The sequence below is a fragment of the Heptranchias perlo genome, chromosome 6 (genome assembly GCF_035084215.1).
Source record: "Heptranchias perlo isolate sHepPer1 chromosome 6, sHepPer1.hap1, whole genome shotgun sequence".
Classification (NCBI taxonomy): domain Eukaryota; kingdom Metazoa; phylum Chordata; class Chondrichthyes; order Hexanchiformes; family Hexanchidae; genus Heptranchias; species Heptranchias perlo.
The window spans coordinates 58,967,587-58,995,395 of record NC_090330.1 but is presented as its reverse complement, the minus strand read 5'-3'; the positions used below and the strand labels follow the sequence as shown (position 1 = coordinate 58,995,395).

The 27,809-nt window shown below is 41.1% G+C and overlaps 1 protein-coding gene across 1 annotated transcript in view; it reads left to right on the top strand.

Moving 5' to 3' along the window:
• The first annotated feature begins 296 nt into the window (after positions 1 to 296).
• cwc15 (CWC15 spliceosome associated protein homolog) overlaps positions 297 to 27,809 on the top strand; it is a 29,053-nt gene continuing 1,540 nt past the window's right edge. The window contains exons 1-5 of the mRNA XM_067986365.1: positions 297 to 405; positions 9,444 to 9,579; positions 15,323 to 15,435; positions 17,140 to 17,222; positions 19,344 to 19,442. Coding sequence (XP_067842466.1) covers positions 9,455 to 9,579; positions 15,323 to 15,435; positions 17,140 to 17,222; positions 19,344 to 19,442 — 420 coding nt within the window. The 5' untranslated portion in view covers positions 297 to 405; positions 9,444 to 9,454. The remainder of the gene's footprint in view (positions 406 to 9,443; positions 9,580 to 15,322; positions 15,436 to 17,139; positions 17,223 to 19,343; positions 19,443 to 27,809) is intronic.

The following is a 27,809-nucleotide window of genomic DNA, read 5'->3' as shown; positions in this document are numbered from 1 at the left end:
GATTCGGGTGATGAGGGGGGTTAAAGAGTGGGGTGATGAGGGGGGTTAAAAAGTGGGGTGATGAGGGGGGTTAAAGAGTGGGGTAATGAGGGGGTTAAATGGGTAAGATGGGTATAGAGGGATATGGGCCAAGTGCAGGCAATTGGGACTAGCTTAGTGGTATAAACTGGGCGACATGGACATGTTGGGCCGAAGGGCCTGTTTCCATGTTGTAAACGTCTATAAATCATGCACTCCCTCTCTCGAAAAGAAAATCGAGAACGGCGTGAAAGCGCGTTGTGTAACGTTCCCAGTTGGGCCACCATAGCGTGGTGCACTGTGGGATAGCTGAGCGCCGTTGAATCGGAAGATCCAGGTTGGAACGGGCGGCGGTTGGTTTGGAACGGGTGGCGGTTGGGCTCGCAGGTAACGAGCGGCTCGGTCACAGAGCGGGCTGGGGTAGCACGAGGGCCTGATCCTGTGACGTTTATTATAAGATGAAGAGAGACGGAGCACAGGGAGGCGAGCGGCGGGACCGGACCAGAGGGGAGGGGAGGCACCTAAACGGGTAGGACAGCGAGTGTATCACCTGCACCGTCCCCGGCACAACAGGGGTTTATATTAAACCTTACATTTACTCCCGGCAATCCCTCTCCCCTGCCCGGCGTCAATGCAGCCGCCCGTTGTCAACGAGGAAGTCTGGTCCGTGTTGATAGAAAATGTGGTTTAATTCGCTTGGGGATGTCTGTAGTTGGGCGATGTTAATAGGACCAGTTGGTTGTGGGTAGGATCCGGGGATAGGGTAGAGCTGGGGCTGGAGCTTGAGCCCGAGCCCGAGCTCTCGCTGGTTCATGTGGTGAGACACGGAACTGGGAAAAGTTATTTTCCGAAACTTTAGGAGATTGAAGTAGGCCTGCATGAAATCAGAAATGGAATATAGTTACTGAGTTATGATCTGGAATGCACAGTCTGAAAGGGAGTTGGAAGTGGATTCCATTGTAACTTTCAAAAGGGAATTGGATAAACACTTGAAAAGCAGGGCTGTGGAGAAAGAACAGGGGAGTAGGACTAATTGGATAGTTCTTCCAAAGAGCTGGCACAGGCATGATGGACTGAATGGCCTCCTTTTGTACTGTATGATTCAATGAAAGGATCAGCCAGTGCCAGCTTGGCTCATTTGGTCCCACTCTCCCCTCTGAGTCAGAAGGCTGTGGTTTCAAGTGCCTCCCTAGGACTTGTACGCATAATCTTGGCTGGCGCTTGCTGCGCCAAGGGAGTGCTGCGTTGTCAGAAGTGCTGCTCTTTAGGTGAGAGATTCAACTGGATGGAAAAGACCCCATTCAAAGATGAGCACAAAGTTCTCCTGGCGTTCTGGCCAACATTCTCTTCTACCAACACCACCAAAACACATTACCTGGTCATTTATCTCATTTGTGTGCAGATTGACTGCTGTGTTTGCCTACATTACAACAGTGACTGCACTTCAGAATTGGCTCTGAAGTTCTTTAGGATATCTTGAGGGAATGAAAAGCAAGTTCTTTCCTAATGTGTTTGTATGAAACTTCTTGCTATTTTTAATATTTGCTGTTCACTTTAGAATCATAGAATTTTGCAGCACAGAATGAGGCCATTCAGCCTGTCGTGCCTGTGCCAACTCTTTTGAAAGAGCCGTCCCATTTAGTCCCACATCCCTGCAAATTAGTCCTCTTCAAGTACATGTCCAATTGCTTTTTGAAAGTGCCAATGGAATCTGCTTCCAGTACCCTTTCAGTTAGAGCATTCCAGATCTTAACAACCCTCTATGTGAAAAAATTTCTCCTCTGGTTCTTTTGCCAATTATTTGAAATCTATGACCTGTGGTTACCGACCCACTTGCCAGTGGAAACAGTTGTTCCCTATTTGCTCTATCAAAACCCCTTATTATTTGGAATACCTATATTAGGTCTCCCCTTAACCTTCTCCAATCTCTCCACATAACTTTTGAATGGCTTTTGTTAAAATGGAAGAGAAATTTTCATATGAACATGTTACTAACGTAATGACTTCAAACAGTTGGTATCCATGCTACATTTTAGAAATTTTTGTCCAGAGCTGTTGGTGACAATTCTAGTAATGGATCCTTTTTTGACTTTTCATTTTATACTTAAAAATACTGAGCTAGAAGTTATTGATTGGTCTTGTAACAAAGGAATTCCTGAGTAACTTTACACATTTTTCTATGTACTTTTTCCTAAGTCAAAAATGAAATGCAGCCAAAGTAAGTTTGCACATATTGCAAACAGTCTTCAGCCAATTCAATTCACTCCACGTGACATCAAAATGGCTGAGTGCACTGGACACAGCAATGGCTATGGACCCCAACAACATCCCAGCTGTAGTGCTGAAGACCTATTCTACAAAACTTTAGCTAGTTGTTCCAGTATAGCCACATCACTGGCATCTACCTGATAATATGGAAAATTGCCCAGGTGTGTCGTGACCACAGAAAGCAGGACAAATCCAACCTGGCCAATTACCACCCTATCAGCCTACTGTCAATCATCATCAGTACTATCAAGCGGCATTTACTCACCAATAACCTGCTCAGTTTGGGATCCACTAGGATTGCTGGGCTCCAGACCTCATTACAGCCGTGGTCCAAATATGGACAAAAGAGCTGAATTTCAGAGGTGAGGTGAGAGTGACTGCCCTTGATATCAAGGCAGCATTCGACAGAGTCAAATACATAGGTATGATGGGCGAGTTGGCTAAGGTAGATTGGGGAATTAGATTAAAAGATTTGATGGTAGATAAGCAATGGCGAACATTTAAAGAAATAATTCATAATTCTCAACAAATGTACATTCCCTTGAAAAATAAAAACTTTACCGGGAAGGTGATCCAACCATGGCTAAGTAGAGAAGGTAAGGATAGTATTAGATTAAAAGAAGAAGCTTATAATGTTGCTGAAAAGAGTAGTAAGTCTGAGGATTGGGAGGGTTTAAGAAATCAGCAAAGGTTGACCAAGAAATTGATAGAGGGAGAAAATTGAATGAGAGTAAACTAGCAAGAAATATAAAAACAGATTGTAAGAGCTTATACAAGTATGTAAAAAGGAAGAGATGAGCAAAAGTAAACGTAGGTCCCTTAGAGGCAGAGACAGGCCTCTAAGGGACCTAAGGGAGAATAAGGAAATAGCAGAGACGTTAAACAAATATTTTGTATCTATCTTCACAGTAGAAGACACAAAACATACTGGAAATAATGGGGAACCAAGGGTTTAATGAGAGTGAGGAACTTAAAGTAATTAAGATTAGTAAAGAAGAAGTACTGAAGAAGTTAATGGAACTAAAAGCCGACAAATCCCCTGGACCTGATGGCCTACATCATAGAGTTTTTTAAAAGAGGTGGCTGCGGACATAGTGGATGCATTGCTTTTGATCCTCCAGAATTCCCTAGATTCTAGAACTGTCCCTGTGGATTGGAAGGTAGCAAATATAACCCCTCTATTCAAGAAAGGAGGAAGAGAGTAAACAGGGAACAGGCCAGTTAGCCTGACATCAGTTGTAGGGAAAATGCTAGAATCTATTATTAAGGACATAGTAACTGGGCACTTAGAAAATCATAATATGGTTAGGCAGAGTCAACACAGCTTTATGAAAGGGAAATCGTGTTTGACAAATCTATTAGAATTTTTTTGAGCGTGTAACTAGCAGGGTTGATACAGGGGAACCAGTGGACGTAGTGTATTTGGATTTTCAAAAGGCTTTCGATAAAGTGCTGCACAAGAAGTTGTTACACAAGATTAGGGCTCATGGGATAATATATTAGCACGGATTGAGGATTGGTTAACGGACAGAAGACAGAGAGTAGGAATAAACGGATCATTTCATTTTCGGGTTGGTAGGTTGTAACTAGTGGGGTGCCGCAAGAATCATTGCTTGGGCCTCAGCTGTTTACAATATATATCAATGACTTAAATGAGAGGACCGAGTGTAATGTATCCAAGTTTGCTGATGATACAAAGCTAGGTGGGAAAGTAAGCTGTGAGGAGGACACAAAGAAGCTGCAAATGGATATAGACAGGTTAAGTGAGTGGGCGAGAAGGTGGCAGATGGAGTATAATGTGGGGAAAGTGTTACAGCAGGCAGTTAGGAAGGCAAATAGTACGTGAGTGTTTATTGCAAGGGGGTTGGAGTATAAGAGTAAGGAGGTCATGCTGCAATTGTATAGGGGTCTGGTGAAACAGCACCTGGAGTACTGTGTACAGTTTTGGTCTCTTTACCTAAGGAAGGATATACTTGCTTTAGAGGGGGTGCAACAACAGTTCACTCGATTGATTCCTGGGATGAGAGGGTTGTCTTATGAGGGGAGATTGAGTGGGCCTATATTCTCTGGAGTTTAGAAGAATGTGAGGTGATCTCATTGAAACGTATAAAATTCTTAGAGGGCTTGACAGGGTAGATGCTGAGAGGCTGTTTCCTTTGGCTGGAGCCTTTGGATCTAGGGGCCGTAGTCTCAAGATAAGGAGTCGGCCATTTAGGATTGAGGTGAGGAAAAAATTTCTTCACTCGGAGGGTTATTAATCTTCGGAATTTTCTACCCCAGAGGGCTTTGCATGCTCAGTTGTTGGGTATATTCAAGACTGAGATCGATAGATTTTGGACACTAAGGGAATCAAGGGACATGGGTATAGGGCGGGAAAGTAGAGTTGAGGTAGATGATCAGCCAAGATCTTATTGAATGGCAGAGCAGGCTTGAGGGGCCGTATGGCCTACTCCTGCTCCTATTCTTATCGTTGGCCCAAAATCCTAGAATTCCCTACCTAACACCATCGTGGGGGTATCATTACTGCAAGTACTGCAGCAGTTCAAGAAGGTAACCCTCTACCACCTTTTCAGAGCAATTAGGGCTGGGCAGTAAATGTGGCCTTGCCAGTGTTGTGACATCCAGAGCACACTTTTTTTTAAAAAAAGGTAAGACACTAGTTGTTGGGTAGATCAGGTGCCTGCTGCTCATGGTGAGGCAGCAACAAAACATGGAGGAAGAATACGAGCCTAGTTTGATTCATCTTGATAATACTTTGAATAAAAATAGAGATCAAAACATGAAAATAACATTGAAAATATTTGCATCATTGTTGCACCACAAATTTTTACTGGAATAAGCTGAGCCTGCTTGATAACTCCCAGGTCATGAATTTCAACAGGAGTTGTCCTGATAGTGTGCTTTAACTTTAGCAGGAAAGCAGTGGAACACCCGGAGAAACGACGTAAACAGCTGGAAATTACCATTAAAGTTGTTCTCTGGGGTTCCGCCATTCTCCCACTGAAGTTACGGCAGGAGATCGGTAGAACCCCTGCGGAAATTCAGGGCCATAGTGATGGTGGTCATTTTAAGTTGAGATGTAATAGCAGTAGTTTTTGGTACCAACTGAACTTATGAAATCCTATTGAGCATTTGTTTAGTATTTAATTGCTAGTAAAATTTAGGCAATGTCATGTCAGACTACTTCAGCAAGAATTATTGCCAAACATGCAAGTTTTTACGTGATGTATAAATGGTAAATACTTGGATTTTCGTGTAGTTAACTTTTTATAATTGAATTTCAAAGTCTTGGTGTAAGTCTCTTTTTTTTACAACATTTTGCTATTGGCTTTGGTTCACCTTGTGGCATTTCCCACCCATTCACTTTTTTTTGTATTGTCAAACAAGACATAAAAATCATTTGACAATATAATCTGTTTTTATAAAAAGTAAAAGAGCAGTTTAGTTCTGAAAATCAAGTGGTTTACAAACTTATGCTTTTAAAGCTGTGTTGTGAAGGAATTTGCTGAAATATTGTGACAAAATGTCCTTTGCTGGCTCTATTCAATGTATGAGAATTTTCCGTCAGCCTCAGAAACACATGGTATACATGTGAGCATGATTAGCTGCTGTATCTTGTCAATTATCATTAACCCTCACTCAAGTTCACATTTGAATGCCAGATAAAGAAAGCACTTGCATTTATATGGTACCTTTCACGATCTCAGGCCGTCCTAAAGCGCTTTACAGCCAATGAAGTACTTTTTTGAAGTGTAGTCACTATTGTAATGCAGGAAATGCGGTAGCCAATTTGTTAGCAGTAAGGTCCCACAAACAGCAATGTGATAAGTGACCAAATAATGTGTTTTTAGCGATGTTGACTGAGGGATAAATATTGGCTAGGACACTGGGAGAATTCCTCTGCTCTTCTTCAAACAATGCTATGGGATCTTTTACGTACACTGAAGAGGGTAGACAGGGTCTTGGTTTAACGACTCATCCGAAAGATGGTACCTCTGACAGTGTAGCACTTCCTCAGTACTGCACTGAAGCGTCAGCCTATAACATATGTTCAAGTCTCGAGTGGGAATTGAACCCACAACGTTCTGATTTAAGTAATATTGGCAACTCTAGTTGGAGGTATTCCTGGAGGTTTGATCACATGACGTTGAACCACGTGACATCTGCAAATATTATTACATTTACCTTAAAAAGGTTGGGTCCCCTGCGGTCGAGTATCTTTGCTCGTGATTTCGTGCCAGTAGCTGTTGTGCAAGAAGTTCCAAGAACCAGGAAGCCACCCACAAGCAGGTGAAGAAGGGAAACTATGGGTGGGGAAGGGGGGAAACCGAAGGTAGGGGAGGAATTCGCAGGGGGGGAAACCAGAGGTGGGAGGAACTTTGATTCTACCAGTAATGAATGGTAACATACTGAAATTGCACTGATAATTAATAGTAATACTGGTAACACTCGGATTCCCCTCGTAACGACCAGTAATACAATAACTCACTGATCTATATGTAACTGATAGTAATGGGTGTAATGCCCTGATATGCTACCTGTAACTAGTAGTAATCCTATACCCGCTGATATTCATCCTGTAACTGCATCCAGAATTCCCCGCACTGCACAAGGTGCGGTCAGGCTCTCCAGTCAGTGCCATTTTAAAGGACCCCAACTGTCTTCCAATCTGCTTGGACTCTGGTTTAGACTTAGGTTCTGTGTGAAGGTAACAATTCTGAACTAGGAGCCTCAGTTAGTGCCCGTCTGTACTTAGTCCTCACACGTCAAGAGGCTGGCACTGACCGACCAGAACCAAACAGAGATTGCACAGGGCAGCAACAGGCTCAGTGGTTTGGTAACTTCTCACAAAGCGCATTGTCCTAAACTCAGCTCAGTGCTAATATTTCTAAACCACTCTCTGGGCTTGGACTTTGTAAAGGAGAATGATAGAAATGACAACACTGGAGGAGGCTATTCAGCCACCGGTGCCTGTGCCAGTCTCTCTCCTGTAGCTCCATTGCCCCCAGATGCTTTTATATTCCTCCTTTTCAAATACTTATTCCATTCCCTTTTAAATGATTCTCTCGCCTCTGCTTCAATAGTCATAGTAGTGAAGCATCTAAACCTTAGTTCAAAAACTTTCCTTCTCCCTTTCTCCTTGGTTGTTCCAATGAGAAACCTTGGTCTTCATTCCACCCCTTCCCCCCCTGACTCTCGGCAACCAGCTGGACCTGTTTCTCTGGCTTTCTGCGGTGGCGGGGGGGTGATGTCACCAAGGCAGAGGCCTCTGCGGTGGTAGCCGGTATCGTCAGTGTTTGGGGGGGGTGGGTGGTGGTTGAGGGAGAGCTGCTGCAGCAGAAAATTTAAAGTGCAAAATTCTCCCGGGCTGCTAGCAATTTCAGCATTTCAAGATCCCATGACTAGTTAAATCTGTTTTCAGTGGTATTGTTTGAGGGAGTAATATTATAGAACCTTACAGCACAGGAGGAGCCCATTCGGCCCAGCCATGCCTGTCCAAGCTCTTTGAAAGAGTTATCCAGTTTAGTCCCACATCCCAACTTTTTCCCCATAACTCTGCAAATTAGTCCTCTTCAAGTACATGTGCAATTGTTTTTGAAAGTTCCTATGGAATCTGCTTCCACTGCTCTTTCAGGTAGTGTGTACAGATCTTAACAACTCTGAGAAAAAATTTCTCCTAGTTGTTTTGCCAATCATTTTAAATCTATGACCTGGTTACCGACACACTTGTCAGAGGAAACAGTTTCTCCCTACTTGCTCTATCAAACCCCTCATATTGACCAGATTACTTTGAGAACTCCTTGATCTTCAGATAATGCCATGGGTTCTTTAACAATTACTAGAGCAGGCAGACAGAGACCCAATTTAACTTATAAAAAGGATGGCACCTCTTTTCGGCACTACTACAGTACGACACTGGAGAGTCATTTTAAATTACGTACTCGTGTCTTGGAGTGTGGTTTGGAGGTGATTATCAAATGAGATTGTAATTAATGTGGAAAAAATGTCAAATCTTTGAATGAGATGTCCAAGGTACAGGATGGAGAAATGTAGTTTGTCAAAGGAATGTCAGGATCATTGGAAAAATTAGGTCTTCATCTTAAAAGCAGGGAGGTCAATTGTTGCTGACCAGCTGATTGCCTGTAAAATTAATTGTCACAGGCTTTTGAGCTCTTAAGATGGCTTCAACTTTTGGTTAACAGTGATCTGCACCCACCCCTGCTGGTACTCGGGTGAACTCTGGTATCGTGTGAACTCTGGTATCGTTTGAAACTGTAAATGCTGGCAATCTGAAAACAGGTCAGTCAGTATATGAAAAGAAATATTTTGGGAGTGACACTTCCCCAGAATTGTTCTGATGAAGTATCATACTTGAAACATTGATCTTTTTCAGATGCTGATCAACCCGTTACCAAAATAAAAAATGCATTAACTGGGGACTAGAGCTGTATGAGCCAGTTAACCAGAATTCATGGGCTGCATAAAAAAGCCAGCATTAATAACAGAAATGTATTCAAGAATTTCCCCCTCCCCCAAGGATAGACCTTGGCTGATTGGAACCAAAATGCAAAATAATAAATCAATTTTTGCAGGAATTGCAGTATTGATAATGTTAATGGATACAGCTTTCATGAAAATGTAAAACTTGTAAAAACTTTAGCACTTCTAAGGTGTAAAAAAAAGGACAAAGACTTCCTTCAATAGTTGCATAATAAATGGTCAGGACTGCTGCTGATGAAGGCAGGAAATCGAGATAGCGAAGAGCTTCTGACCAAGGTGGCACTATGTAATGTGAACCTCTCAAAGGAGCGGGGTCCACCCAAAGTTGCTTTACTCTGTTAAATAATTAAGTTTTCAGTTGTGTGTGGGATCAAACAAATGAGAGAGAATTTAAATAAGCAAACACTAAATCTCCATCTGTAATGAAATAGATGCCCTGGTATTTTATGTAGGTACTTTTGACAGTTGTGCTGTATTATAAACTCTGTTGCAACAGTTTGGTTTGCTTTGAACAATAAGTTCTGATTTGTCTGGAAATGTTTTTGAACTTTTTGGAAGTATAAATACTGTTTGTCCTGCTTCTTGTGTGTGGATAAACACTCTAACTACCCATTTCCTTTTCAAGTAACTGTTTCCTTGATTATCTTTTTATGTAGTATACTTAAAAATGACTACAGCTGCCCGACCAACGTTTGAACCAGCTCGAGGAGGAAAAGGAGAAGGAGATCTCAGTCAACTTTCCAAGCAGTACTCGAGTCGGGACCTTCCTTCACATACTAAAATCAAATACAGGTTAGAATGTGTATTTATTTTTTAGGGTATGGGGAAGGTGGATGGAGTTCAAGTTAAAGAATTAGACTTTTTTTAATAATTGAGTGGCAATAGAAAAGAGGCAATAAAAGTCTGACTAGCCCAAGGGACCACATCCCAACAGGCTTAGTACCATATATTCTTACATGCAGAAAAGCTTTGTGTGCAGACTTTTTAAAACTGGCATATTTGGTTATACTTGTTATACTGCTTATACTATATATTTGTTTATACAATCTGTGATTGTATAAACAGATAACTCCAAGTTTTACCATGAAATATTTGTATACACAGTGCATGTATTTAAACTTTCTACAGAAGTCTTATGAAATTTTATTAAAAATATTAACAATTATTGACAATTTTCACGCTATGATACTTTGGACATTTGTGAAGGATTATAATGCATTTTTGGAATATACACTGCTCACTAATCTGCTTTTGTTCATATCAGCCTTTGTACATTAACAGCAACTTGCATTTATATAGCGCCTTTTAACGTAGAAAAATGTCACAATGTTCTCCACAGAAGCATAAGGGAAAAAAATGAATGCCGAGCCTAAGATGTAGATACTAGGAGGGGTTATCAAAAGCTTGTTCGAAGAAGTAGGTTTTAAGGAGGCTGTTAAAGGAGAAGAGGGAGGTGGAGGGGTTTAGGGAGGGAATTGCAGAGCGTGGGGTTATGGTGGCTAAAGGGAGGGGGTGGGGTGCACATGAGGACATATTTAGTGGAATGGAATGTTTGGGATGGGAAATTTGTACAGCTGGAGGAGGTCAGAGATCGAGAGGGGGAAGGTCATGAAGGGATTTAAACAGGGCAGCATTTGACTGAGTGTGGCACCAAGGAGCCCTAGTAAAATTGAAGTCACTGGGAATCGAGGGGAAAACTCTCCAGTGGCTGGAGTCATACCTAGCACAAAGATGGTAGTGGTTGTTGGAGGCCAATCATCTCAGCCCCAGGACATTGCTACAGGAGTTCCTCAGGGCAGTGTCCTAGGCCCAACCATCTTCAGCTGCTTTATCAATGATCTTCCCTCCATCATAAGGTCAGAAATGGGGATGTTCGATGATGATTGAACAGTGTTCAGTTCCATTCGCAATCCCTCAGATAATGAAGCAGTCTGAGCCCGCATACAGCGCTACCTGGACAACATCTAGGCTTGGGCTGATATGTGGCAAGTAACATTCGCGCCAGACAGGTGCCAGGCAATGACCATCTCCAACAAGAGAGAGCGACCTCCCCTTGACATTCAACGGCATTACCATCGCCGAATCCTCCACCATCAACATCTTGGGGGTCACCATTGACCAGGAGCTTAACTGGACCAGCCACATAAATACTGTGGCTACAAGAGCAAGTCAGAGGCTGGGTATTCTGTGGCGAGTGACTCACCTCCTGACTCCCCAAAGCCTTTCCACCATCTACAAGGCACAAGTCAGGAGTGTGATGGAATACTCTCCACTTGCCTGGATGAGTGCAGTTCCAACAACACTCAAGAAGCTCGACACCATCCAGGACAAAGCAGCCCGCTTGATTGGCACCCCATTCACTCCCTTCACCACCAGTGCACCGTGGCTGCAGTATGTACCATCAACAGGATGCACTGCAGCAACTTGCCAAGGCTTCTTTGCCAACACCTCCCAAACCCACGACCTCTACCACCTAGAAGGACAAGGGCAGCAGGCACATGGGAACAACACCACCTGCGCGTTCCCCTCCAAGTCACACACCATCCTGACTTGGAAATATATTGTCGTTCCTTCATCGTCGCTGGGTCAAAATCCTGGAACTCCCTTCCTAACAGCATTGTGGGAGAACCTTCACTGCACCAACGGTTCAAGAAGGCGGCTCACCACCACCTTTTCAAGGGAAATTAGGGATGGGCAATAAATGCTGGCCTTGCCAACGATGCCCACATCCCATGAACGAATAAAGAAAACCAGAAGAATGAGAATTTTAAATTTGAGGCGCTGGGGGATTGGGAGCCAATGTGGTTTGGTGAGGACCGGAATGATGGGTAAGCGGGACGGTGCGGGATAGGATATTGGCAACAATGTTTTGGATGAGCTGAAATTTACGGAGGGTGGACGGTGGGAATCTGGAATAGTCAAGTCTGGAGGTGACAAAATCATGAATGAGGGTTTCAGCAGCAGATGGGCTGAGGCAGGAGTGAAGGTAGGTGCTGTTATAGAGCTAGAAGTAGGTCTTTGTGATGGACAGGATATGGAGTTAGAAACTCAGCTTGGGGTCAAATAGGACAACAAGATTGCAAACAGCCTGGTTCAACTTGAGGCACTGGCCAAGGAAGGGGATGGAATCGGTGTTATGGGTACAGAGTTTCATGTGGGGCTGAAGTCTATGGCTTTGGTCTTGTCAATGTTTAGCTGGAGAAATTGTGGCTCATCCAACACTGAGACAGTGGAGGGATCGAGAGAAGTGGTGGAGAGGTAGAAGCTGATATGTCTGGATGATGTCGGCAAGGGGCATCATGTAGATGAGGAAGGGGTAAGGATAAACCCTTGTGGGCACTCTGGAGGTGACGGTGAAGAGGCGGAAGAGAAGCCATTGCTGGAGATGCTCTGGCTTTGTTCAGATAGATAAGAGTAGAACCAAGCAAGGCATTCCCACAGAACTGGACAATGGAGGAAGGAGTGTTAGAGGATGACTTGACATATCAAAAGCTGCGGTGAGGACAGGGAGGAATAATGCACCATGATCTCAGTCATAGAGGATGTTATTTCTGACTTTGGTTAGGGGCGTTTCCCTTGAGTTTAGATGGTTGGGGGCTTTAAAATGATAAAGGGATTTGATTTTAAAAAAAAATCTGTATCTACTTTATTTGCTCTGGTAGGGGTATCCAGAACAAGGGGACACAATCTTAAAATTACCTACAGTTGTAGGTAGAATCATAGAATGATACAGCACAGAAGGAGGCCATTCAGCCCATTGGCTCTTTGAAAGAGCTATCCAATTAGTCTGCAAATTTTCCCTCCAAGTTTTTCTCCAGTTCCCTTTTGAAAGTTGTTATTGAATCTGCTTCCACCTCCCTTTCAGGTAGTGCATTCCAGTTCATAACAACTCACTGCCTAATTTTTTTCCCCTTATGTTGCCTCTGGTTCTTTTGCCAATTACCTCAAATCCGTGTCCTCTGGCTACCGACCCTTCTGCCATGGAAACAGTTTCTCATTTACTCTATCAAAACCGTTCATGATTTTGAACACCTCTATCAAATCTTCCCTTAACCTCCTCTGTTCTAAGGAGAACAACCCCAATTTCTCCGGTGTTTCCATGTAACTGAAATCTTTCATCCCTGGTGCCATTCTAGTAAATCTCCTCTGCACCCTCTCTAAGACCTTGACATCCTTCTTAAAGTGTGGTGCTCAGAAATGGCCACAATACTCCAGCTGGGGCCTAACCAATGTTTTATGAAGATTTAGCATAACTTCCTTGCTTTTGTACTCTATGCCTCTATTAGTAAAGCCAAGGATCCCGTATACCTTTTTAATATTTTCAACTTGTCTCACCACCTTCAAAGACCTATGTACGTGCACCCCCTTTAAAATTGTACCATTTAGTTTATATTGCCTCTCCCTATTCTTCCTACCAAAATGAATCACTTCACACTTCTCTGTATTAAATTTCATCTGCCATGTTTCTGCCCATTTCATCATTCTGTCTATGTCCTCCTGAAGTCTGTTACTATCCTCCTTACTATTTACTACATTTGAGTTTCATGTCATCTGCAAACTTTGAAATTATACCCAATATACCCAAGTTCAGGTCATCATTGTATATCAAAAAGAAAACCGTGGTCCCAGCATCGACCACTGGGGGACACCGCTGTACACACTCTCTCCACCATTACCGCCACCCCCCCCCCCCACCTCTCCCCGGTCTGAAAAACAACCGTTCACCACTACTCTCTGCTTTCTGTCCCTTAGCCAATTTCGTATCCACACAGCCACTGCCCTTTAATCCCATGGGCTTCAATTTTGCTGACAAGTCTATTATGTGGTACTTTATCAAACACCTTTTGAACGTCCATATACATAACATCAACCGCACTACCCTCATCAACCCCCTCAGTGAGTTCTTTAATGAAGTAAATCAGGTTAGTCAAACATGATTTGCCTTTAACAAATCCATGCTGGCTTTCATTTATTAACCCATATTTTTCCAAGTGCCTATTAATTTTGTCCGGGATTAATGTGTCTAAAAGTTTCCCCACCGCCGACGTTAGGCTGACTGGCCTGTAGTTGTCGGGTTTATCCCTTTCTCCTTCTTTAAACAGTGGTGTAACATTTGTAACACAGGTATGCTGTGGTTAGCCTCACAAATCTAAATATTCCTAACCATCTCTGGTAGTGATGAGCAGGGCTGATGATTTGTTGCAGCAAATCATACAGCAGCAGGGAAAAATTGAAAAATCATGTGGACAAGGTGTGGGGAATTTCCCAGCTGCAGAATTGGGCGGGGGCTTCCAATAAGTATCAAGATGAGGTTACCATAATCCTAAAATTAAAAGAACAAAAAAATGATCTATGGAGCTGAAGACAGGAGAGGAAGATAATTCTATCAAGTGAGTTGAGCTACAAGTCTGTTCTGTAAGATTGCTGTTCAGCTCCTTTTGTTTACTAAAGGGGATCACAGCACATTTTTAAACCATTGTGAGGTGTTCATTACAATCTTGCTAAAACTTTAACGTTTCCAGAAGATGAAATAAGTTGTCTTTTCTTTTTCCTTATATAAAAAAAAAATTGATGTAAGTGGATCACTTCCAGTTCATCAAAAAGAGTGATACCAGGACTTGGAGTGTTAAATTATGAGGGCAGCTTGCATAAACTTGGCTTGCTTGTATAGGAGATGAAGACGTGATCTGATCGAGGTGCTTAAAATGTTAAAAGGATTTGATAAGGTAGATACAGAGAAACTATTTCCTCTAGTGGGGGAATCAAGAACAAAGAGATATAATAAAATTAGAGCTAGGTCGTGGATGCTCGGGCAATTGGAGCATTCAAGATTGAGAGAGATTTTTGTTAGGTAAGGGCATTAAGGGATATGGGGCAAAGGCAGGAAAATGGAGTTGAGGTATAGATCAGCCATGATCTAATTGAATGGCAGGCTCGAGCTGAATGGTTCCTAGAGTGTGGGGAAACAAGGCAACCAGACTTTCAACCCATCATGATGAACATGATGAGGAAAATCACACATCACAGTTGATTTGTGAAAATCATGGAATTTGTTAAAGAATGTCACAGCATAACAAATCACTAGCAGTAGCCATGATACCCAATTTACCTCTCATGTTTACAATTTTCTCTCCTTTTTCCCCTTTCTGGTATCAGTATGTCAAGCACCACTTGTGACTGCAAAGATGGGTATGTGAGCACTGCCCTTATATCTTTACCAGTTCCATTTTGAACCAGTCACTGGAAGGTGCACTACATCTGCTGGCATGTGATTGACCTCTCCCTCTGGGCCTTTGCCAGTTCCAATTTGAACTGGTCACTGGGTGGTGTGCCAACCCAATTGGTGCATGACTGATCTCTGGTTGGTGCCTGAGATTGGTCCTTGGCTGAGATTGAACTGCTGTGGCACAGCAGTGCACGTGACTCTGCTGCCCCAAATATAATTTTTAAACTAACTTGTTTTGAGCTCAATATAGAGATAATCAAAAAAAAACTGCCTGCAAGTGATATAAATATTTGTACAATTTGCTTTCAGGCAACCAACCCAGGATGTCCCTGAAGAGCTGCGGACTCGTGACTTCCGCAGGGAACTGGAGGAGAGAGAACGAGTGGTGGGACGTGAAAAGAATAGAGACCGACCACCCAGAGGTATGCAGCAAAATTTCTCTACAAAACTGGGGAGTTCTGTTGGGTATTAAAGTTGTGATTTTCTTAAATTGTCTGTGTGTGTCCTTTTTTTTATGATCAACTGTAGTGGTGTAAAATATCAGTTTCCCTTGACTTTTTAAGTTTAAAAAGTTGCATTTAATTTTCCTGCTTATAGAAATTGTATCCCTAGGACTGTTGGGGCTACGGAACTGAGGAAAGGAATAATTTTGAACTGAAAGTATAAGAACATTACAGTCATTTGTTTTCAATCTTGGCAATTTGTCACAAGCCTAGATTTACTGATACTTGTGTTTTTCCATTTGTGATACAAGGTACTGAATTTCTTGAATGTCGTTTTACAGAAAATTGTAATCTATATAAAAAAACATATTTTAAAATGTAAATTCCCTATTAACCCGGGTGAATGTTCAGATTAACACCTAGGGCTACTTTTCTGCACTGTGCAACTGTTGGATCCATCTATTAAATGTATTTTGCCTCTCTGCCAGGCTATTACATAGGAAGCATTGCAGCAAGGGCAATATGGTTGTGTCATATGTTAGAGAATCTACGCAATGTTGGAGTGGTGGAATGTAGATTTGTGACTGCTATTACCTTCGTGGCAAAGATCCTGATCTTGGCTGTAGTTATGTGAACATGCTGAGCAGAGACTAGCTATTGTCACATGGGATGATTGGAAAGTCACCCCGGCTTTTCTCTTGTCCCCTATAGGACCTATGGTAATTTTGACAAAGACCGGGACTAAATTATGTTATTCTTCAGGTAAAAAAGTGCTCTTAGCTCGGTGTAACAGCAAGGGAGCAAACGAAACGGCTGAACAAAACATTTCAGGATATGTTTTTGTCTTTATTGCATAGGTATTAATCATTGCCTAGACGCAGTGCAGAGAGGCAAATAGGGAAGGGGGTTAACATGCCTGTTGCAGGGCCAGCCCAGTTTTTCTTCCATTGATTTAAATGACCAGGTGATGCTCAACAGCGAGGTGAGAAAGATCAAAATCCACCCCCTCGAGTTTGACAAAATTGACACAGGTTATCTTGCATCACAGCAAGCAAGGATGTTGTCAGCTGACGATGCTGCACTGTTGGAGTTATGAAGCATTGCATTTTCCCTACCATTTTCTGCAGAAGAAAGATAATGCAAGAAAGGGCCTCTGAAAAAGAAAGAACTTGTATTTATATAGCGCCTTTCACGACCTCAGGACGTTCCAAAGCGCTTTACAGCCAATTAAGTACTTTTGAAGTGTAGATGCTATTGTAATGTAGTGAAACGCGGCAGCCAATTTGCACACAGCAAGGTACCACAAAGAGCAATGAGATAATGACAGGATAATCTATTTTAATAATGTTGGTTGAGGGATAAACATTGCCCAAAACTTCCCTGCTCTTCGAATAGTGCCATGGGATCTTTTAAGCCTGCCTGTGAGGGCAGACTGGGCCTTGGTTTAATGTCTCATCTGAAAGACAGCACCCCCAACACTGCAGAACTCCCTCAGTACTGCATTGAAGTGTCAGCCTAGATTATGTGCTCGTGTCTGGAGTGGGACGAACCCACATTTTTCTCATTCAGATGTGAGTGCTACCACTGAGTCAAGGCTGACACTTGAAAGACAGAACAGAAATCTACCTAACAAAGTTTAATTTTTCTTTGAAAACCTGTAACTTCTTTTTGCTATTCTTGCAGAACACACAACATCATCTTCAAAGAGACCACGGCTCGATCAGATACCTGCAGCAAACCTTGATGCTGATGATCCGCTGACAGATGTAGATTATGATTTTTCTACTTGGTTTGCTTAAAGAATATCTATAATTTCCAACAGTGGTCTTTTCCTTGATTGCGCTCTGTTTGTTCTTGATAACCTTATCACAAGGTGGCTGATCTTCCAAAATAGATGTCACTTCTCTGATATTCCTCAACTGTGGAAATGAGAGCGTCAAAATCCCATGGGTCTAATGTTGGGGGAGTGCAATCATGATGCATGTAGCACGTAGGCTGGAATTTTGGAGGGGGGGCTCAGTTCTGTCAGCTCTATCTATTTTTGTGCACTACCAAAGTCTGTTGGAGGGGAGGTGGGCATTTCCTGTGTGTCCCTCCTTTTCCCCCTCTCTCTTCCTTCCCCACCCCAGTGTGGATGATGTGAGATGATACCATCTACTGGAATTCCTGCAAATTCCACCTATAAAACAAGGTATACCTGCATGATCCAGATATATATAGTAATAAGGTTTAGATCCTGGTGGAAGTGGGTCCCACAGAGAAATCAATTGCCATTGAGAAAGCAGCAAATTTGAATTTGTGAAAATCTTGTCAGTTTGAGAAAGTCTTTGGTTAGCATAACATAGTGGCAAGATGCCATTCCAACATTTTGCCAAGTAGTGCTGAAAATGGTACAGGTGCCTGCCCCTTTTATGCAAATGTACGAGCTCAGGATTTGGGATGGGTATGGGATGCTCCAGACTGACAGCCAGAAGCCTTGCCTCGCTGAGGATCTGTCCCTGTTGACTAGGCTAATAAATTTTTTGCTTAGTCTTGGCTCCCTTATTCTTTTCCTCTCCCTTTCCCTGCAGCTTTAGTAAAAGCAATGAGGATGCTGGGAACTGAGCCTAATAAACAAAACATTTTGTTTCTTTGTTTATCCAAGATGTTGGAAGCCGCAGTTAGCAGACCTACCACCTTGTTATTTTGAATTTTTAAATTGAATTGGGGTGTATTTTTCAGATAAATACTTGGACATGGCTATGTAGGGGCTTATCTTTTTACTCCCTTTCCTGGCTTTGTACAGAATGAATCATTATTACTGTCCATCTACTAGATGTGTCTATTCTATGAGTTGTATTCTCCAAAATATATATATATATATATATATATATATATATATATATATAAATAAATATGCGCGCATTGGTGACTTTTCAGCAGAGTAAGTTTAAGTAACACATCCTTGCAAAGTGTATTTCCTCAAATTTACAGGGGGCTGCAAAATTAATATATTTCAGCAAATTAGGTAACACTACATACTTAATTTATAATGAATTGCTGTCCTAGGAGAATTCTACCTATGTAACATTTTTCCTGAACAAAGGAACCCCTATATTTGTGATCTAGTTATCAAGAAACCTGGTAGTTAGTATGCTGTTATGGCATTGCATGATGTAACTTAGATATGTTAATGGCCCACCAAGATTTCTACTAATGAATACATTTAGCTTTTTTTTTGTAAGAACTGGCTACCAAATTTTCCTGCTTTGGTACTTTCCTATCCTAGCAAGATTGGGATTTTATAAACTAAGTTTAAGGACTAATCCTCATTTTAAGTTCTATATTTAGGGGCACATGTTTGAACTACAGTTGAGCAAAACTAACTTTTTTGTTTTACTCCTTTAAAAGGCATTGGTGGTTAGTTTAATTTCATATTTTCCCCATTCATGAGTTTGAAATTTTCATGATGTTTCTGCAATGACCATTTAAGCCACTAGGTGGCCCAGTTGTGCAGCACATTAGTGCAATGAAATGCTATGCCACAGAAGTATAGGGTGTGGTCTCTACTTTCACACCCAATTCCACCCCAAAAAAACTCAAACCTAGGTGTTAAAGTGTGACACTGACAAGAACATCAATTTACAAAATCTAAAGAAAAGTTTGAATGAAAACAGCTTCTATTTTACAGAAATTTGAGGGCATAAATGTTATAAAGAGAGCTAAGATCTTGGTCCACTTGAGACTGTTCTGAATATTTTGTTATCTGTAAATCTGAGTGAAACTAGAGGAAGTTTTTTCAGTAACTGGGTGAGCTTTTTAGAGATGATCAATATAGAACATGCTGGATACTTTGTAGTTTCTTTTACGGTTATATTTAGTTATAATTTCTAATTTATTGCCTTTAGGAAGAAGAGGAGGAAGATTCTGATAGAGACAGTAGTAGTGAAGATGATGATGACGACGACACTGCTGCTCTTTTGGCTGAGCTAGAGAAAATTAAAAAGGAACGTGCTGAAGAGCAAGCACGAAAGGTAAATTCCAGCAGATCATAGAAATTTACAGCACAGGAGGCCATTTGGCCCATCGTGTCTGTGTCCTCTTCAGAATATCCAAAATTTTACTTTAATGCTAAAATGCAAATGTTCCACTTAAACCCTGTATGTATTGTCATTTGTGGCATTTAAAATGGATATTTATTTAAATGTTTTCACAATACACATCCTTCTCAGATTTTCTGCATTGGTTTAAAATTTCTGTAGCTAAAGAACCTGCAAATGAATCAAAATTTGTGCTTTGCAAATTAGTTTGTTAAAGAGGTGAATTCCCAAATGGAATTATTTGCTGATGAAATGGCTGCACAAAGGGCCATTCGTCTCCTGTACTACAACAGTCTGTAATAGAATCTCTCAATATTGGTTAACTGGTCTGAGAGCAAAGCTGCTTAAACTTGGGCACTTTCACAAGCGGCACTTCTGTAAATTCATAGAATCATAGAATGGTTACAGCACAGGAGGAGGCCATTTGGCCCATAGAGCCCATGCCGGCTGTTTGAAAGAGCAATCCAGTTAGTCCCATTCCCCTGCTCTTTCCCCGTAGCCCTGCAAATTTTTTCCTTTCAAGTATTTCAAATTAATTTACTGGATAGGTTAGATTTATATATGTGTTAATATTTTAAACAAATATAAACTTGAGCATCACTAAAGAATCAATGGTATCAGCTGTATGAATAGAATTTTAAAACTTTACAATGCAAAGTTTGTGATTTTTTTTAAAAGAAAACTATTTGAGGGTATAAAGTGATGCTTTCCATGTATAACATACCCTCACACATATCCTATGAAAACACATTATTTGAATTTCTTTGGTACCATTTAGCGTAACCTCTGAATCTGAGAGGCATAGAGAAACCATGTTTTGATGAGGGGTTTCCTGTTATTTTATTTAGTTCCTTTGATCAAAGCTCCTTCATTAATGTATAGAGGATCTGAAATGATGAACAGTACATGGTTTAACATCTGTAAAAGATTAAACAAAGATCCTGCTTAGCATTATCAGGGTCCAGTAAACTTTTCATTAGATTACAGAACTCTTGATCTCTAGCCTTGGCTTCTCCAAAATACTTAATGCATTTCTTTGCATACCAGGGATGTTGCAGTGTGAAATTTCCGTTCTATGGTAACTATGGAGGGATGTAATATACTGATAAATTGGAGCATTTGCCTAGACAAATTGCCAGATGGCACTTTTTCAACAAATTTCCTTAATTGTGTAAGGCCGATACAGAATCAACTTAATGTACTCAACATTATCTCCTGCTGTCAAATCATGTTTATCGTGAAAGGGTTGTGAATTTGGTGGTTTCAAAACCTGAGTGGTTATGAGTGTACTAGTGTAGTATTAATGTTGTATGCTGAAATAATTTGTTGTAGGTCATGCATGCAATCTGTGCTTTAAAATTTTGGAAATTGGGCTGTTGTTGTCTCTGACGAAAAGCAAGTTATCGGAGTGATAATGTCTAAATATTACTCACAAGAATGCTAACATACTTGATTTATGCTGTGATAATCAGTAAAGTTCCTTAGAGAATGTCCTAAACACATCTGGCTGTGGTATGCATATGTTTACGACAGCAATAATCTTGTTCTTTGGAAAAGCCTTTGTTATAGGATTTTTTTCTTAGATTTAAAAAAAGCACATTGGTAAACCCTTTAAGAAGGATTTACATTTATGTAGCACTGTCAAAACATATTTACTTTTTTGTTTGGAGTGTAGTGGCTGTGCAGACTGTGACAGGAACATTGGAACAGGAGGAGGCCATTTAGCCCCTTGACCTGTTCTGCCATTCATTTAGATCATGGCTGATCTGTACCTAAACTCCAATTACCCACCATTGTTTCATACTCTTACCTATTAAAAATCTATCGATCTCAGTCTTGAAATTTCAATTGACTCAGCCTCAACAGCCTTTTGGGGGAACAGGTTCCAGAATTCCACTACCCTTTTGTGTGGAAAAAGTGGTTCCTGATTACATTCTTGAATGGCTTAGCTCTAATTTAAAGATTATGTCCCCTTGTTCTTGATTCCCCCACCAGAGGAAATAGTTTCCCTGTATCTATCCTATCAAATCACTTTTTCATTTTAAAGACCTGGATTAGATCACTTCTAAACTCAAGGGAATACAAGCCAAGTTTATGTAACCTACCCTTATAATTCAACCCTTTAAGCCCTGGTATCATTCTGGAGAAACTGCCGTAACCCTTCAAAGCCAATATATGCAGGTACAGCAAGCAATTAGGAAGGCAAATGATATGTTGGCCTTTATTGTAAGGGGGTTGGAGTACAAGAGTAAGAAAGTCTTGCTGCAATTGTACAGGGCTTTGGTGAGACCACACCTGGAGTGCTGTGTACAGTTTTGGTCTCCTTATCTAAGGAAGGATATACTTGCCTTAGAGGCAGTGCAGCAAAAGTTCACTAGATTGATTTCTGGGATGAGAGGGTTGTCCTATGAGGAGAGATTGAGTAGAATGGGCCTATACTGTCTGGAGTTTAGAAATTTGAGAGATGATCTCGTTGAAACGTGAGATTCTGAGAGGGCTTGACAGGGTAGAGGCTGTTTTTCCTGGCAGGAGAGTCTAGAACTAGGAGGCATAGTCTCAGGATAAGGCGTTGGCCATTTACAACTGAGATGAGGAGAAATGTCTTCACTCAGGGTTGTGAATCTTTGGAATTCTCTACCCCAGAGGGCTGTGGATGCTCAGTTGTTGAGTATATTCAAGGTAGAGCAAAGATTTTTGGACATTAAGGGTATCAATGGATATGTGGATTGGGGTGGGAAAGTGAAGTGAGGTCAAAGATCAGCCATGATCTTAATGAATGGCGGAGCAGGCTCGAGGGGCTGTATGGCCTACTCCTGCTCCTATTTCTTATGTTCCTATGTTCTTATACCTTTCCTGAGGTTGTATAGGCAAATGTGGCAGCCATTCTGCCCCAGTACCATTTCACACAGTGTTGAGATGAATGACCAGTTAATCTATTTCTGGCGGTATTGATTGTTGGCTTGGACACTGGTAGATCCCTGGATTTTGATTAGTGCTATAGCTTCTTGAACAGGCAGATAATTTAATGTCTCATCTGAAGGGAAACTTTGGCCTTATGCTGTACATAACGTGCATCATAAAAGGTTGTAATAGGCACAATTGTGGTTGACACTTCATGATTGTCAGGGGTTGGTATACCATACAAACCCCTACATTTGATTTTTCACAGATTTGTACTAACACATATTAAACTCTACTATTTGCACTAGAGGGAGCTGTAAGTAATAAAACAAGTTGCACTGAGGAAGTTTCAGGCTGCCTTTTTCAATGTGGTCACACAAATGAAATTAATGGTCCAGAATTTCCTGGAACTTTTCAGCATGCCTACAGCGTAAGAGCAGCGTGCACTTTTTTTTCCCCAAGGAAATTTGCAGTTAACTGATTTACACCAGTTTTATGCCGAAACATCGTTTGCACCACTAATGAGGTACTACCGCTGAAACTCTCTGCTGCTCATTTACGTAGATCCTCCTATGGAAAAGACTAGTTCATGGGAGTTTCCTCCACCTACGTCAGTAATGCTCTGATGTAGATTTACTTGCATCGCTGTAACTGAGATTTCTGGAGTTTGATAGCAAATTTTCTTTGCGTTTTTTTTTAAGAAATTCTTCCTGAGACCTGCGCTATACTTAAGCAAAGTATTATCAGTATCGGTGCATCTGAAAGTTTTCAGCCATCCCACACGTGTTCAGAAGGACCAAGCTGGATTGGGTTTCCAAATGGGCAACCTCAGTTCTGCCTAATAATTTAGGAGGAAGAGGAGCAACAGAGGCTAGAGGCTCAGAGTGAGGGGCCATGGCAGAAGACACCAGACCACTCACTATTATCCCTATTGGTGGTGCTGTATTTGCGCTTGGTTTATGCTGGTTTTTATGTTCTGGCATAGGTAAATGAGTTCTACAGGAAATTTCAGCATAAATTCCCATTGGCAAGATTGGTGTGGAAAGCGGCGTGAATTTCAGTGCCATTTCCGCGTAAATGGGACCCAGGAAATTCTGGGCCAATAAATTAGAGCTGGCAGTTCAGACTTTGTTTACCTATTTTTCTCAAATATGGTGCTTGTTCCCCCTCTGCCCCCAAAAACAAATTATTGTTGGTCTTTAGGTTAGCTACTTTTCCTATTCTGATTCAGTAGTGTAATGGGCTGACATCAAGTGAGACTGCTTTTTAAAAGCACCAAGGTTTTAATTTGGATTGTACTTGTGCCAAATTATTGCCTCAAAGATGAGAGGTCAGTGAAGTTGAAGTTTGTTTAGTTGAATCAAGTTCACTCTAATTTCCTGCAGAACTGACACTTTCAGAGGTTACTAAATTAAACCAGTAGCTGTATTTAAAAGTAATGAATTCTATGAGAATATATTTTCAGAAAAAAATGTAAGTTACCAGCGTAGTTTCTGCTAAAAATTGTCAAGGATAAGACAAGTTTTGTTTTTCCTACTGCAAAAATTTTTTACATATTTGTCTCAATTTAATAGTAATATAAAGCAACCAGTGTAAACATTTTCATTAGTTTTCTTTTTTACTCACAATGTGTTCTTTTTCAATCTCTTTAGCTGTAAAAGTTACAACTTCAAAATTTCATGTGGCAGGGTTTAATTGCTTAGCGTTATTGTAATGTTACTGGAACAGCACTGAGAGTTAGTACTATTAAGATGGCTGACAGGCACTAGAAATTGTTTCTCATGCACGTATTAACAAAATGTTGAATCATAGATGGGAATGTTTATAAGCCTTCTTTTAGTCAGCTAACTGGCCTTGAAATAAACCAAATTCAGCACACTCTTCATTTAGGCATCTGCTTAAAATACACACATAAATCCTTCATATAAACTTTCCTACACAGATCCTTGGCCAGCTCAATCTTACCATCTCTCGTGGTCTCTGTACCAATCTATCTCTGACCACTTCCTCATCTCCCATACCACCCATGTTCCCTTATTCTTCTCCAATCCCAATGTTCTTACCATCTGCTCTTGGTAATAACTCTCCCAGCTGTGTCTCAATCCACTCACAAATTCCCAACTCCCTTGCGTTTGGCACTTGTTATGACACTCCTGCCACTGATGATCTGTTCACTCTCTCCCTCATTCTTGCCTTTGATAAAATTGTTCCCAGCAAATCAGTCACTGTCTCCCATCCCTGTTGCTCCTCCTGGTTTAGTGCCTATCTCTGTTCCCTCAAATCAAAGATTCACAAGCTTGAGCATACCTATTCAGGTACCAGATCTGCCTTGACCATGGAAAGCATTACTCTCTTCCTCCCCCTACCTTACCCTTAGCCCAAAACATTAAATGTGAGGATCTCATGAATTTCTTTGTCTCCAAGGTTGAGTTCAGGCGTGCAGCTGAACTGCTTCCTCATTCTCAGTTGTCTACCCCCTTTAGCCCAGGAACCCTATCTTTTTGCAGTTTGTTGCCCAGATTCTCCCCTCCCACTTCTCAAAACTCATTTAGTCCAAGAGACTCAAACCCTGATTTCTCAGTCCTCTCCCCACTCAACTTCCCTTCCTATCCCTCAAGCTTCCCTTCCTACAAGCACTGTCCTTCCTCCCTTCAAAACTGCTGTCATTATTCCTTCTCAAATCTACCCGTGGTCCATCTGTCCTCCCCAGCTACCATCCCATTTCCAACCTCTCTCAAACTCTCGAATGTGTTATTTCCTCCCAGCTCCATATCCATCGATCCCAAAAGTCCCTCTTTGAATTCCTCCAGTCCAACTTTTGTCATTGACCTTTCCGCAGCATTCAGCATGGTTGATTATGCCATCTTTCTCCACTTCTGTCTAACTCCATGTCACTGCCTTTATATGGTTCTAATCCTTCCTATCCAAATGCTAGTGATTTCCAGAAATGGCTCCTCTTTCTTCCTCTAAACTGCCCCAAGGATCTGTCCTCAATCCTCTCCTCTTCCTTATCTACCTGCTACCCCTTGATGACATCATCTGCAGGCATAGGGTCACCTTTCACAATCTTACGCTGATGATGTCGAGCTCTACCTCTCCACCCCCTTCCTTGACCACTCAATTGCCTCAGTAGTTTTGGACTATTTCTCTGATATTAAGTCTCTGTTAAGTCAAAACTGCTGCCGGCTCAACATGGGGGGAGCCAGAAACCTGTCTTTGGTCCCTGCCACAAACTTTGCTCCTTCACCACCCACTCCACTCCATCCCCAGCCAATCTTTCAGGCTGAACAAAACCATTTGCAATTTTGGCATCTTGCTTGATCCTGAGCTGAGCTTTAAACCCCACATCCTATCCATCTCAGACTACTTGCATCCATCCATCCCTGCAACATTTCCCTCCTCTGCCTCCTACCTCAGCCTCTCTGTCACTGACACCCTTTTTGTTACCCTCCAAACTTGACTAATCTTGCTGGTCTCATGTCCTCCATCCTCTATGAATTTCAGCTTGTTCACTATCTTGTCCTACACTAAGTCCACTTGTCCCATCCTCATTAACTTACTCTGGCATCCCATCCCTTTTGTATTAAATTCAAAATCCTTGTCCTTGTCTATAAATCCCTCCATGGCCTTTCCCAACCTATCTCTGCCAGCCTTCTATCCCTTCCTGAGTGCTTTGTTCCTCAGACCCTGGCCTTCTTTGCAACTCCCCTCCCTTCACTCCCGCCATTGGCAGAGGTTCACCATTTCAGTCCTACTGTTTGGAACTTTCTCCCTAAACCTCTTCACTTTTTAAAAAAAAACCTCCTGAGGACCAAGCCAAATGCACATTGTTGTAGTGCAGCTGATGTTTCTAGATAGTACTTTAATGTATAATTTAGTAGATTATTTATATATACACTAATTTAATTGGGTGTAAAATGGTCATTAGTCTGTATTTACTTGAGTGGTGTCTGCATAACTGACACTAAAAGATTTTATAGAATTATGAAGGTGTTTTAGTTGGAAATGTGTAAACTGCATATTGCTAGAATTTTGAAGTGTATATTTATAATAATTTCATGAGTACCTTCCTGCAAGGGTTAAAATGGCTATAGCAAATGCACATGCAAGTTTTATGTTGGAATAGAGTGGATCCATGTTTCAAACTGTTCCATCTTAGTGTAGCATTACTAGATCAATAGTACAAAGTCCCTTTAAGAACATACAAAATACTGATTTTAAAAATGGATGATCAACTAAAAACATGATCTCTTGAGAAGTACACTAATTCTGAGCCATCTACTAATAGAGATAAAGCACAGCACTGTTTATTGCAAAAAGACTTGTTGACCTTTTCTGATTGTATTTGACCATGGATTTTGTACTGTACTTGCACTGAGTACTTGAAGAAATTGCATCAAGCCGTTGAAATTTACTGACATTCTAGTGCCTATATAAATTCTGGCTAGATAGCCAGAGTACCAGAACAGTTTCTTTGGAGTGTGTTTTTAAATAAAGAATAATGTGGAAAAACAACTGGAAAGAATCCAACTAAATACTTCCCATGAAATTTCTCATGTGAAGGAACGAGGAAAAGGTCCTCAACTGTGTTGTTTCAAATCTGCATGTTCTGACCCTGTTTCAGTTTGTGGATTGTTTTCCTGTTTAACTGAACTGACCCGTGGAGAGTTTAGAATGTCCCTTATTTGTATTGTGAGGATCAGTCCCAACTGTACTGTTTTTTTTGTGCATCGCAGCAGTTTCTTTTTAGGCCAAAACAAGTTTAGTAACATTTTCACTTCTATCCAAAGATCTACTGTCATGGACAGTAATGTATTTTTTTTAAACTACTTCATACTTATACCTTAAATTAAAGTATTTCCTTTGTTTCTTTTCCCTAAGTTTTTTTTTTCAAAATGTAAAAGTTGTGTTCATCCTAAAATTACAATTTTGTTTTAATGTAGCCATACTGCTAAATTTTAAAATACTTGTTTTACCGTTTTGAATTCAGTACATTCCACAGATGTCCAAGAAATTCCAACACTAGAAAAGTGAGCGGTACAGAGTTTTAAAAAAACTTCAGTTTCCACTTCATTCTTGGGTTAAAATCCAGCACAGGCTGAATAAATTTCAACTTGATAGTAATTAAGAATCTTAAGTGAGTCAGTTCATTTCTTAGTAGATGAGAGTTTACAGAATAAAATTATCCTGCAGTTTAGTACCACTGGCCCTGATTTCAAAATCTCAGACACCATAGCAATAAAACCTTGTGGGACTTGTAAACATCACTTGCAGTAAGGAAGTGTGTGTCTAAGCCTGTTGATGACTTATGCTATGCAGTAGCTGGGTTAAAAAAAAATCCATCCTCTCGCATTGTTGACAATAAATGTGTAA